Here is a 13,847-nt window from a genome sequence, read left to right as displayed (position 1 = left end):
CTTGATAGAAAATTGCACCAAAAACTTTAACCTGGGACACTGATGCTGAGGGTATTACATAAGCTCTCCCAACTTTGTTGAGGTGAGCTAAAAATCTGACAAAAGTCAGAAAAACCTTGCAGTACTCTCAAATCAATAATCTTGAAAGAACTATACACGGTAAGGGCGTACTCCTGCCCCCATAATAGTCAAATTTTGAAAATCTCTTGAAATGAGCAAAAGTGCATATATTGTATAAAATAATCCAAATTAAGACAATATATTATGAAATTGGAAAAAATAGTTGGCTTTTCTTGTCTCTGTGACGTCACAAACTATTTGGATTTCCGTTATTTTTAAAATAGAGGCCAAAATGCACAGAGTTTGTTCAAATTTGACTATAGTATTTATAGAGCGCAAGCTTGCTCAGGTACCATATTCACATATTTCTTTGATATTAACATTCTATACATTATATCAAAAGATCTAGTCTGAGCAGACCTGCGCTCGATAATTTCCAATCAAAATACTGACGTAAAATACACTATTTTCTCTCAAAATCATTGCAATTTGGAATTAACGTCATTTTATTGACGTCATATCTAACTAATGATGTCATAGTTGATAAAAATATTTAATGCTTTGAAGTCTGCAAATATCCACCTGGTTTAGAACATAATTAAAGATTTCTCCATCAAAGTTTTATTTTGGGGGCAGATACTGGCCACTACAGAATATAGTCCTTTAATATTGCAATTTGAGCAATGGCTTTCTTAAATCTTCACCTATGTGTGTGTTAAATAAATATTAAGTGACTGTCATTTTAATGTTTGGAGAAACTTGAGTTATTTAACGGTGCTCAAGATATTGCATCACACAAGAGCATGATAGCTGGGCAGACAAACAAAGGGTACCGGTCTAAAATAGGACTTTTGACGTCTATCTAATTTCAACTGATGAAAAATACCAATGATGACACCTGTTTTATAGTAATATAATCAAATACGTACCTTGGGGACAGAGTAACAGATTTGGAACACCTCTCTCAAAGCAAGGTAGGAAAGGGCGTTGAACACAAAATGTTTCTAAAAACAATCAAAACCTTAGGTTGATTAAATCATTCAGTGTGTAATTTATTCATACATTAAAAATTGTCATATTATAAACAGTAAAACACAAGATACTTGAAAAATGAAGATCTGATCACTGCATAAACTCTAACTACAGTCAAACCTTGCTATCTCAAATTCAATAAGACCCAGTAAAACCTTTCATATATCCAATGATTTGAGATTTCAAGGTTAAGGAAACATATAAAAGAATAATATGAAGAAAAAGTGGTTGGCTTCAACTCGCTCCAACATACCCATGGTATTGGAGATATCAAAGTTTGAGATAACAAATTTCAACTGTACTTGTAAGCTTATTACAAACATCATAGCACTCTTGTTATCACAAATTCTGCTGATCAATATATTAGGTACATGTGTACTGTACAGACCAGTTTCTGTGAGTCTCCTGAGAATGATCCCCAGATGTTCCACACTGAGATAGTCTGACACACTGGAAGAAATGGAGGATAAGAATTCCTCCCACAACTGTTCTAGGTCTGGAATAAGGGTGTCTGCTGCGGTGCTACAATAGATGATTTTCACCTTTACAAAAGTTATATTCTTTGCAGGGTCAATCGGGGGTCGATTGGCATAACCCATCATTTTCCCTCTGTAATTAGGAGTGAAACGGTTCACCGCGGTATAGGTTCATCACGGTATTTTTTCTCGGTTTGATACACGGTACAAAATCTCAATTTTCGGTTCGGTTCATTTTTAGTTCGGGATCGGAAATCAATCGGGATCGACATACATAAAACACGCTTTTTAAACAAGATGACTGACGCAAACAACAATTCGATGAATTCGCACAAATTGCAATGTACTGAAGACGTTTTAAAATTAAAAGACCCACCTGCGAAATTTCGTTCGCCAGTTTGGAAGCATTTCGGATTCCCTATGAAAGAAAACGATGCACAACGTACAGTCTGCAGGATATGCCTAACAGACATAAGTTACAAAGCAGGCAACACAAGTAACATGTCTACACACTTAAAACGAAAACATGGCATAGATGTATCTGCATCTGCTTGTTCTAAAACACCGATTACTGAAGAGGTGAAATCGGAAAACAATAATGATCAGGCAGACTCGTCTAAATCAACAACTCCATCCGGTCAACTCAGACTTCAGGATGTACTAAGTTTCAAAACAAAGTTAACTTTGAAATCCCCTAGGTCAGTAAACATAACAAAAGCTATTGGTGGGTTTATAGCCAAAGACATGAGACCCTTTTCTGTTGTTGACAATGATGGATTTAGATATCTTATCAATACACTAGAACCAAGATATGAAGTGCCTAGCAGAACCTACTTTGCTCAAACTGTAATTCCTTCAATCAAATCTGCAATAACCCAGAGAATTAGAGATAGCCTGAAGACTGCTGAGAATATCTCACTTACTACAGATGGTTGGACTTCTAGAGCCACACAGTCTTACATAGCAATCACAGCACACTTCTTAGACCCTAATTTCTCCATGGTCAACTACACCTTGCAAGCAAAGCAACTCCCTGAGTCTCACACAGGAGAGAACCTAGCAAAAGTGTTAGAGAATGCCATAGATTTCTGGAATCTAAAGCGACAAAAACCTATTGCTGTGACAACAGACAATGCAAGTAATATTGTGTCAGGTGTGTCCATAGCAGATGGTGTGCATCCACATATATGATGTTTTGCTCACACTGTAAATCTTGCCACACAGAGAGGTGTTAAAATCACTCAGCTAGATAAAATACTTGCACGTGTAAGGCGTATAGTGGGATTTTTTCATCGAAGTTCTACAGCATCAACAATATTTGCAACACAGCAGAATGTTCTTGAACTTCCATCACACAAGTTAATCATTGATGTTCAGACTCGATGGAACAGTACATATGATAGGGTTGCCAGATATTCTGAACAGCAGCCTGAATAATCGCAGCCCTTCTTTCAAAAGAGGTCAAGAAAAACTTGAAAGACGTAGTGACTGTCTCAGAAGAAGAGACAAAAATTCTTGAGGATCTTGTGGTGGTCTTGAAACCCCTTAAGACAGTGACTACGTTGATGTGCGACACTCATCACCCTACCATATCACTTATACACCCACTGAAGGAGATGTTAATGAGGCAGTTGGCTGTGAGAGATAGTGACTCGTCTGTTATCAAAAATGTAAAGAACACTATCCTTGAAGACTTAAAACAGAGGTACTTATAAATTCAAGTTTTCAGTTTTAGAAAATAATGTATTAAAAATTTAAAAAAATTAAACATCACAAAATAACAAGTTAAATAAAATTTATTTGCATCCACTTAATAGCTTCAAACAAATTTATTGAAGAATGAAATGTTATAAAATATCTGGTTTATATTAATATGTCTCTCACTTTAGGTACACAGACCCCGACATGCTTGACTTCCTCCTACAGAGTTCAGCTTTGGATCCTCGGTTTAAAACCCTCCCATATATAACTGACGAAAAGAGGATATCAATTTTCCAGAGTTTAGAATCACATGCACAGGACTTTGACTATTCTCAAGTATGAAGTTTTTTCCAATTTTTTCTTTCTTTTTTTTTTTAAATGACTACTTCCACAAATATCAGTAAAAAGAATACACAAAGTTTTATGTTTCAATAATGTCTGATATACATGTAAATTTATAATTGAACAATGAAAATTATTTGAGATTTCAAAATGATTAAAAATATATTCTGATAAAAGTATAAATTCTAAATTTAATATAGGGCAATGAGTGTCTTTTGTTTTTACAGCCAGTGCCTATAAAACAGGAACCAGACTTACAAGAGGAGCCTTCACTTCCTTCTTTACCTGAACTTCCCATGTTACCCTCACCAGATTCAGATGGTGATAGGGAGCCTCCCTTGAAGAAGTCTACCCCAGTTAGTGCTATTGATGACCTGTTTGGTGATGTATTTGTGACACATGTTGAACCACCCAAAAGCCCACAACAACTATTACAAGCAGAGTTGAAAATGTACAGATCAGAGAAACCAGTACCTACTACAAGCTGTCCATTGGAATGGTGGAATGAACACAAGCATACCTACCCAATTCTGTCCAAGATGGCAAGATATTATCTGGCTATCCCTGCTACATCTGTAGCATCTGAACGGGTGTTCTCCACTGCCGGGGACATAGTGAATGCACAGAGAGCAGTTTTGTCTCCAGAAAATGTTGACACTCTTATTTTTTTGAAGTCTAATATCATTATCCCAGATGACTTGTTAGGATGAAGGGATTATTGGTCACATATAGTGTATTGTCAAATGTTGTTTTTTTTAGAATTTGTTCCTACTTTTCATTGTTTTACTTGCCAAATTTAAGGAGGAAAAACTCTTGATTCCTTTGTAGATTCAATTTAGTCTAGTCAATTTTGTGTACTACACTTAAAGTCACTTAACTCACTTTATGCTAGTCAATTTTCACATCAGTTAAGTTCTGTTATTAGTAAAATAAAAAATTAAACAACGTAGAATTTGTTTCCATGAATCAAAATGTATCGTATCGAAAATAACCGTATCATGACAAAAATTTACGATACGTATCGTATCGTGAAGGAGGCGTATCGTTTCACCCCTATCTGTAATATTACTAACTTTATGGGGTAGTGTCTAACAAATCTATATACTAAGTATGTATACAATCATTATCATGTTTTCTTTCATGCCCTATACTATGGCAATACCACTCTCTACCATCGGCTCATACATTCACCTCTGTCGTTGGCTCGCGTATATCACAGTTGTAAGCACGGAAAATAGTGCAGTTGTTTTAATTCATTATGAATAATACTTGCGCTAATATTTGTCTTTTAATGTAGATTTTTTCTAAATAGATCTAGAACTAGATCTAATTGTTTAATTTGAAATAATCCTTGGAATATCATGTTTTCTACTTTATGTCAAAAATTTTGACGCGAGCCCATTGCAGAGGTGTCTGAGAGAGGAACGAACGACAACTCTGCATAGGAGATTGTGGCAATACAGGAACAGTACAAAATAGTCTAAAAGCATTTAAAGGTTTTAAATGTTTACAGGTAAATTTCAAAGGATATAGTGAGAAAAATGAGTGTTATGCCAACACAAAGATCGACTCGGAGATAATTTTTAAGAATGTGAAAGTTGTCTATACATGTCATGTGACCTTATAGGCAAAATAAGGAGTATTATAGGATGTGAAATGTATATTCTGCCAACTGAAGATACAACAGCAGCATTAAAAATTTGCTAACAGTACATGAGTTATCTGAATCTATAAAATATACCCTCACATTATTTCAAAGATTATCTTTAATTTCAAACCATCAATTACCCCATTCCCATATTGCAGAAAACCACTGTCATTGATAATAATAAAATATAAATGAGAAAATATTGGATAACAATGATTTTTTTTTTTTTTGGATAAAAATCCAGTGTCAATAATGATTATGAGGAGGAGATTTGATTTGATCAAAACATGAATTTTTTTACTTCCAGCAAGAAATATTGGTGAAATTTTAGTCATTTTGTTGCAAGATTATTCAGCTTACCTCCATTTGTAAAAGTCTTATGTTCTCATAAAATATCCTTTACCCCAAGTGATTAAAACAATCATTTGCAACCTTTCAATCAATTCTTTTGATGCCGTCTGCTCTTCATAAGCAAAACAGGAAGTGGAAGTAAAAGGGAGATTACTCTTTGGCACTTGTAATAGTACTGGTTAATTCCCCTTGAACTATGCAATGACCTTACTTTAGAATGAAATACATTATTGTATATATCTTTCTATATTCTGATGTTTACTATAGGTCAATAAAAAATAAGCATCATTACAATTAGTATGCATAAATCTAAGCCCCCCCCCCCCCCCTTCGCCAAATATTTAATAATAAAATATCTGTTGCATGCAGGTCTGGTAAAAGGACCTGTCCCTATTGAAAAATGACTCTTTCCCCCTAGATTAAATTTACAAATTCCTAAAGATCATACAGATTGAATTTTTCATTGCTTTTTATTACTGGTAATAATCTTGAATTTTGAGATTTTATCAATTGAATTGTCTTTATTCTACAGTAAAGCATAAAAACATCAATATTTCCAAATTTTGCCACCATTCTCAACTGAAAGGGATTAAGACTCTATAACATAGGAAGGGTCAATCAAGCCCCCCCCCCTTTCCTTTTCATCAAAGATCATGCACATATCATGTCACAAACATAAAGCAAAGTATATTCAATTTGATTACCTACATGTAGGAGCAAAATGCAAACAAAATTTTATGGAAAATGGCATGATGGTCTCTAACAGGGATTTATCAGCCTATATTGGGAAACGCCATTTTTGGGGAATTGGGAAAAAATTATCGGCTTTTTTGATGAAATTGGGAAAAATTAAAAATGTTGCTTAAATCATGTATTCAGGTGTAATTCATTTAATATTTCAGCATGAACTCTAATTTGGGCAACCAAACAGACAATTATAATATATGATCCAACTTCATACAAGATCAATTATGAATAACAGACTAACAAAAGTAAAATTGACTTCAATGAGTATAAAGTGTTTATACAACTTAGGGTAGTACATGTGTGTATGAGACTCCAATTTAGGTCATTACAGAATCTGTTTCTGGAAAATATAAACCTCCTGCAAGTATATATTTTCTCAAAGTCCTCTTTTAATATGTATTAATGCATTGAAAATATATTTTTCTATTTGAAATAATGCCTACAGTCCTTACCATTCACTCATAGATCAATTGAGTATGTAGAAATAACTTAATAAATCTATATAATTACACAATATCACCATTTTCAGAAAAACGGAGGAAATTCGGAAAGTTGGCGATGTTTTTACAGTGTTTTTAGACATGTGTCATGACTGTAGCTTTGCTAAATGACTTAAACAGATGAAAATTACAGACAATCTGACAATTTTCCTTGTGTTTTTCCAAGATAATTAAGTATAAAAGCATTGTTTGCCAATTGGGAAAAAATACTGCCAAATTGGGAAAAACTAAACTCATTTTCAATTTCGAATGGGCCCGAATTTCGGCCCCTGAGAAGGTACTGATAAATCCCTGTCTAATGAAATTTATTTTCTTCTATTTTTTTTTCTTCAGATTTCTTAGCTTTCTTCCCATCCTCCTTTGATAAAGAGATATAAAAAAAAAATCCCCTTACTCCTTGTTGTACTGGAGATCAGACAGGATATTCTGGGTCATAGTGGAGATAGACTTGTCAGATTTTGTCCAGCCCTCGTAGTCCTCAACAACCACTTCTACCTGCTCCTCACTAGCTTCTACCTCCATCTCTGCCTCATCCTCATGCTCCATGCACCACACTATACCTGTTAATATTTAATGTTGTCCTACGTTGGTACAGCTCATGAGTATTCCTCACATATTTCATGGAGAATTACCATATATACTCACCTATAAGTCTGTCCGCCTATAAGTCGGTTGTATTTTTTGAGGATATTTTGGAGGGATTTGCCATTGGCCAGCTTTTAAGTCGGTACAATTTTTTGCCAGAATCAGTTGACAATTTAAAATCAATGCTATGATGATTTAATCTGGTTTCAATTAATATTTTTAGAAAAAGTTTATTTATTTAATTGATATTTAATTTTAAATCATTAAGAAAAATACATAATGCACACTTAAGATAGAAATAAAGTTATTAAAATATGTAAATACTTGTACTTTATGTATAATTTTAGAATACATAAATGATATATAATATCCAGACTTTGTTCAACGATAATAGTGGGAAATGATTATAAAATACTACATTTTGCCGTCCAGAAAAATACTAATCTTTTTAGGACTCGTCTATAAGTCGGACATAGAGTTTTGGACCAAAATTTAACTCCCAAAACACCGACTTAAAGGCGAGTATATACAGTACATAAAATTCATGTGTTAGACAGAGAGAGAATGACTCCTCCCTTATACATAAAGTGATGATGTACCCTTGTTTTATTTACAATGTTAGCCACAACCATAATGTATGAAATACAATTCATGACAATATTAATTCAATTGATTTTTAACTTCCAATTGCAACCTATATGTATTATTACCTTCATCAATTTCTTCAGGATCAATCATGCCCTTTCTCAAAGCTTCTCTGGCTAGCTTCTCAGAGTAACCAGAATCCATTATGGCTGAAATGAATTTTGCAATGGCCTTTGTCTGGCTTTCATCATCTGAATCACCTGCGTCTTCCACCTCATCTTCTGTCATTTCAACTTCCTGTTCAGCCTCTTTTTGGGATACATCACCTTTGGCCTTTTTCAGGGCACCAATCAAATCCATCTTTGTACAGTCATGTTTGACAATTGATAACAATGGGTAAATAAAATCATTTGGTTCTACCTCACCTCCCATTAAAACCAGCTCCCTTTGCAAAATCACCATTTGGTCTATAGTGAAAAAATTTAGGTGGTGATACTCATCCCTTTTCTGGTCAATATATTTTAGCCATTTTTCCAAACAGTTTTCCATGAATTTGGCAAGTCTAGGAATTATAGTGCTGACATCTTCCTCCTCAGTTTTTCTTCCCTTTAACTGGGTGCACCCCTCCCCACTTCCAAATTTGACAAAGGCACACACTCTCCTTTCAGGGTCACAAAGAAATCTGGCCTGCCAATTTGAGAACAGCACACAACCAGAGGACACAAGTTTGATGTACACATTGCAAAGTCGTACAACAGCATCAAAAACCTGCAAAAATAAATTATCAATGCAACTATAACACTGAAATTCTGTTATGAGGAAGACTGAATATGCAATAAAGTATAACATTTACTGTATCTGTTCGCCTGCTAGTAGATTTAACATGAGTAATTTTTAATGAATATTTATCATTTTCATACAGCAGTAATGGCTATCTCTTACACTAGTAAATCTTTCCACATCATCTTTTCCCATCTCTGCCTTGCCAGCCACCAGCATGAGTTTACTCTGGAGTTCCTGTAGCTCTTTATACTTGTATTTCTTCCTCAGCCTAGAACCTTCATTGTCCTCCTGAACATGCAGCTGTAGTACATCCTCCAATGTCTGAAGAAAAATTACAGTAAAATCTTATTATCTCAAACCTTCAAGGACAGTTTGAAGAGACCCATTATGTGCTTGCAAAAAAACTGCACAGTACATATTCTCTGTGCTACCATTTTGTTTGTTTATGCATGTAGATCTGGTAGTACATAAACCAACTTGAAACAGTACAAGTTTCACGTTTCAAATATCAAATTCAATGCAGTATGTAAGTTGAAATTATTTTCACGCAGCACTCAATTTGAAAATTGCTATAATAAATATACTTTTAAAAGAAATGTTATGTTTTTGATGACTATATTAAATAACTATAGCTTCTTCATACTCACAGGTTTTTCCTTGTGTAGATTTGCATCAATCTTTCCCACCATGTATATTCCTACAGAGTTGATGGCCTCTGCTTGTCTCATTGATGTCACCTCCACTGAACCCTGGGCAGATTTCACACTGTTGAGCCATTCCAACTGTCTCTTTGTGTCAATCTACAAGTACAAGTACAGTGTACAAGTAATGTCAACTCAACATACCTATTAATAGAAATCTTCCTATACTTCTTGATTTACAATAAAATCTTAGACAATATTAAACCGACTATTTAAATCAGCAATAAGCACATGACTCTCATTACAAGACCGTAATGCAATCAAGGACTTGCCAACTTTTCCGGTAATTTTGGATCTGAGGCCAGCTCTTTCCATACAAGTTCACATTTCTCTAGGAACATCTTTGAGTCACATTTTTCATCCAAGGTGAAAATCAACGGAGCATATCCAGTTGTTGCAGCATGAAGACATTTGACCTTGGCGACCTCCATGTCACCTTCACCAGCTGAGATACTGGCAAGGTCAACAAACACCTTCAACTCTTGGAGAGCTAAATAAGAAAAATTCAAAGAATTGTCACAGAAATAATCTGAAAAGTTTTATTCTATCCTGTAGAAAATTTAAATTAAGTCAAATTTAGTAATATTGAAGATGATGGGATTGAGAAAAAAAAAACTGAGATATTGAAGTATTTGAGATATATCAAGGTTGTAAATTCTAAATTTATTCTATATATCCTACATTTCATAGACTCCCTAATCCATTCCACCAGAGGTTTACAATCCATAAATGCCCCCAAACAATGTGCTTGTTCCCTCGTCATTCCTTTCAAACTCACAGTTGCCTTTATCAAATCCTTGTCTAGTTTGTTCATTGCAATATCCTTTCCTCTAGCCTAATTCATCAAAAACAAATGCATACAATGAAGTTAACTGATTTATCACTACCTAGTACTTTTACAAGTATTTTAGTGGTATAGTCTTGATATGTACTTGCTTAAATAGTATTTTTATTGTCATTCCAAATCTAAAACTGAACAGAGAGACGTTTTAAGGTACCAAAGAGAGGTACATAATACCAAAATCCTAACTTTAAGATTAATACATCTAAGATAAATTAATGGTAAAATTATAAATCTTTCATATTTCTACATTGAAAATTTGTGGTGTTTACAGTAATATGTCATTTGCCTCTAGAATGAAACTGTACATACCAATTCAACAATCAAATTCACTTGATCAAAATTTCCCTCCAATCTGTAAGTCTCCACTACATTCATGATAACACTGGCTCCTTCAACACACTGCTGGACTGTTCTATGTTCTCGAATCTGCTCCATTCTCTTCTCTATCCAATCTCTATCACCATCTGGGGATAAGTGTTGAAGTTCCTTGACTAAATTGTCATCATGCATTTTCCCAAAATGTTTCTGGAACACCGTGAATAGCATTGTGCCATCTCTTATTTGCTTTGTGATGTTCTGGAGATTTTCGTAAACTGGTTCCCAGACCATTGAGATCACTTCCTCTGTTGTCAAGGGTACTCCTTGTTTATCTTGCACACATTTTCTACCTCTCCTTTCCCAGAGTTTCATGAAGAGGGTTCCTTTACTGCACCTACATTTGTATAGATGAAGCATTTTTATTTTTCATTTTTAAGTAAAAATTTTTTATATGAACAAACAAATGGGTTTTTCCAAATCAACATGCAAAACAGTCATTTGTTTGACTTATATATATACATGTACAGGTAACACATCATTTCACTATAACATCAGGTGTTTGCTTTGATTGTGCTCATTTCACACAAGTATTGCTTAGATTTTTTATCATTCTCACTATATATTAACATAAAAAAAATTGCCTCCTGCACAGAGCAAAGAACTTACTTCAGCATTTTTGGAATGATTTCTAAAACCTCCTCATCTACACTGAATGCACATATCTGGGGCACATAGGACTCAACATCTTCTATTTTATTTAAGGTTGCAGGCTTACAGAGACTGGAAATCTTATGTCCCTTCAAATCTCTGAATGTTGATAGAGCTTCATCATATGCCAGGGTGTCCACTTCAAAAAAAATGTTTGTAATTTCAAGAATTCTCAAAGTGACAGCATCATTCTAGTTTAAGACAATATACAGTCAAACCTCGTTAATATCTCAAATTCAATGGGGCTGGGTGAGAAAACTTCAAGATAACCAAGGATTTGAGATATCCAGGGTAAAATACTTAAAAATAAGTAGCTGGGGCTATCAAATTACTTCCGCATATCCATGGTACTCAAGATATCCGTGTTAGAGAAAATGAAGCTCAACTGTACTATTAATGAGATGAGAAGTTACCATATGCATGTTATTAAAAAATTCACTTTTCAAACTACTGTGCTATTCTTATTACAGATCAGTTTATTATTTATCAGTAACAAGATATTGCTGAATTTTACCTTCAAAATGCTGACACATTTCTGTGAAAATTCCAACATCACACAAAATACTCTCAAAATGGGTGATTTCTTTCTCTCTTACTTCTATCAAAGAGACAGTAAGATTTTCACTGAAGGCACAATCTTTCAGATCCCTTTCAATCATGATCTTTATGATTTTGAGGAAGTTTTCCTGGTTTTCTTGAACGAGATGAAAATTGTTGACAGTAATTTCTCCAGTCTGTAGCTCCTCATATGCATTCCACACTTGTCCTGCTGCACTTATCAACAAACCCCCACTGTCTTTGGAGAGGAGTTTGGACTTCTTTTCCTGGTGATCTGGAAATATAGGGTAGCCTTTTTGTAAAACATGAATCCCCAACAAAACATTGCTTTCAAATTAATGCAAGTTCTAATTCCCAAGAATATGATTTTTTTCCCCACTATATTGTCTGTTCTCTAATTTTAAAGAAAACTATAATTCAAAATAGACATAATTTATTCAAATTCATTGCTAGCCTTATCAATATTTTTTATATGAAATCCACACCAAATTATCATATTTGAGACACATTTACAAAATTTTACCATTAATTTTCAAAACTTTTTTAGATTATCAAAAGTAACTGTTATGGACTTCACAATTTATACAAGAGGCCCAAGGGCTTAGAATCGCTCTTCTGAAAATTGTATATTAACCTATAATCTCTTCTGTTTTAAGTCTCTTGGTAACCTATATATATGGATAAAGCCTTGAAATTCCAGAAGTAGGTCAGCATGGCAACAAGTGACAAAGTTTGATAATTCCAAGCCAATTAGTATCTGAAATATTTAAATTTAGCCATGAAGTTGCAAAAGTAGGTCACAGTGACCTACTTTTTGGTTGATACACTCAGAGGACTCAAAATGCATCAACTGACAAAATTTGATGATTCTAAGCCAATTAGTATCTGAAATAGCAAATAAATTCCAAATGTACAGTCCCTGAAACGTTCTACTTTCCCATTTTTCCGTTCGCTCAACGTTCGTTCCCCGTTCGTTCAGCGTGCATTCACCGTTCGCTCCTCGTTCATTTACTTTGCGTTCACCTTGCATTCAGCACTCACTTATCGTTCAGCCTTCAGTGTCATTCGGAACTCCGAAGTGAAAGGACATATCTTTTTTTAAGTAAGGATTTACCGGTTTTGAATTTAATAAATAACATACCATGTTTAAAGAATCATTATTTCATGGGAAAAAAATTATCTACAGTATTTATTTTTATTATTCTAACTTAGCTGTTAGATTATTTATAAAATTTATCTGGAAAATAAATGTTGTTATAAGTACATGTGCAGTATGTACCTATGTAGAACGATGCTGAAAACTTAAATTTAAATAGGGGCAAAATACTGATACTTCAAGCACTGCAATATTTTGTTGTTATGTTCAAGACGACAAATCGTTAATGGATAGATAATAATTGTCAATGAAGTCAATTAATTTACCAACTGCAGCAAAAATTACGAAAATATTTATTTCTGTCACATTTTTTTCAAATAATACAGAAATACATGTTAGAACTTGTTCTGAGAATGATAAACAGTACTGTGGATATCCAATTAATTAAATATCTTTAGAGCGAATTAAATTGATAGTGTGGTTTAAAAAAAATATTTGTTTAAAATGCAATACATTAAAGAATTCTTTTTCTACTTTACATATATAAAGTCTTTAATTAGAGAGAGAAAAATACCTTTATAACATGATTATCATTTATATAACCAAGGTGATTCTCCAGTAATGATATTTTTCACCGTAACTTTATATGTTTGTCATTCGATATTATTAAGAGCCCCCCCCCCCCCCCCCCTTTCCCTTAAATCGGTTACTTAGTTAGTATATCCAGTACATTTTAATTAACATTTAAAAAGAAGTTAATGTGTTTTGCAGCACAAAAATTTCAGTCTCAAAACAAACATGCATCTAAACAA

The 13,847-nt window shown here is 33.9% G+C and overlaps 1 protein-coding gene across 2 annotated transcripts in view; it reads right to left on the bottom strand.

The window, feature by feature from the left end:
* LOC133178566 (E3 ubiquitin-protein ligase RNF213-like) overlaps nucleotides 1–13,847 on the bottom strand; it is a 92,771-nt gene that overhangs the window by 44,529 nt on the left and 34,395 nt on the right. The window contains exons 14-24 of one of the 2 annotated variants that reach the window (XM_061313280.1): nucleotides 11,896–12,213; nucleotides 11,340–11,520; nucleotides 10,665–11,067; nucleotides 10,193–10,346; nucleotides 9,784–10,001; nucleotides 9,458–9,610; nucleotides 8,970–9,131; nucleotides 8,153–8,795; nucleotides 7,252–7,417; nucleotides 1,481–1,614; nucleotides 990–1,064 (exon numbers count right to left, since the gene is read on the bottom strand). In XM_061313280.1, coding sequence (XP_061169264.1) covers nucleotides 990–1,064; nucleotides 1,481–1,614; nucleotides 7,252–7,417; nucleotides 8,153–8,795; nucleotides 8,970–9,131; nucleotides 9,458–9,610; nucleotides 9,784–10,001; nucleotides 10,193–10,346; nucleotides 10,665–11,067; nucleotides 11,340–11,520; nucleotides 11,896–12,213 — 2,607 coding nt within the window. Of the gene's footprint in view, nucleotides 1–989; nucleotides 1,065–1,480; nucleotides 1,615–7,251; nucleotides 7,418–8,152; nucleotides 8,796–8,969; nucleotides 9,132–9,457; nucleotides 9,611–9,783; nucleotides 10,002–10,192; nucleotides 10,347–10,664; nucleotides 11,068–11,339; nucleotides 11,521–11,895; nucleotides 12,214–13,847 lie in introns of those variants that run through there. The other variant, XM_061313279.1, reaches the window with a different exon arrangement.

Source organism: Saccostrea echinata, unplaced genomic scaffold (assembly GCF_033153115.1).
Source record: "Saccostrea echinata isolate AGI-Se365-2 ecotype Australia unplaced genomic scaffold, CSIRO_AGI_Sech_v1 ptg000003l, whole genome shotgun sequence".
Classification (NCBI taxonomy): domain Eukaryota; kingdom Metazoa; phylum Mollusca; class Bivalvia; order Ostreida; family Ostreidae; genus Saccostrea; species Saccostrea echinata.
The sequence above is the reverse complement of the archived record's forward strand: the minus strand, read 5'-3'. Positions and strand labels throughout refer to the sequence as shown.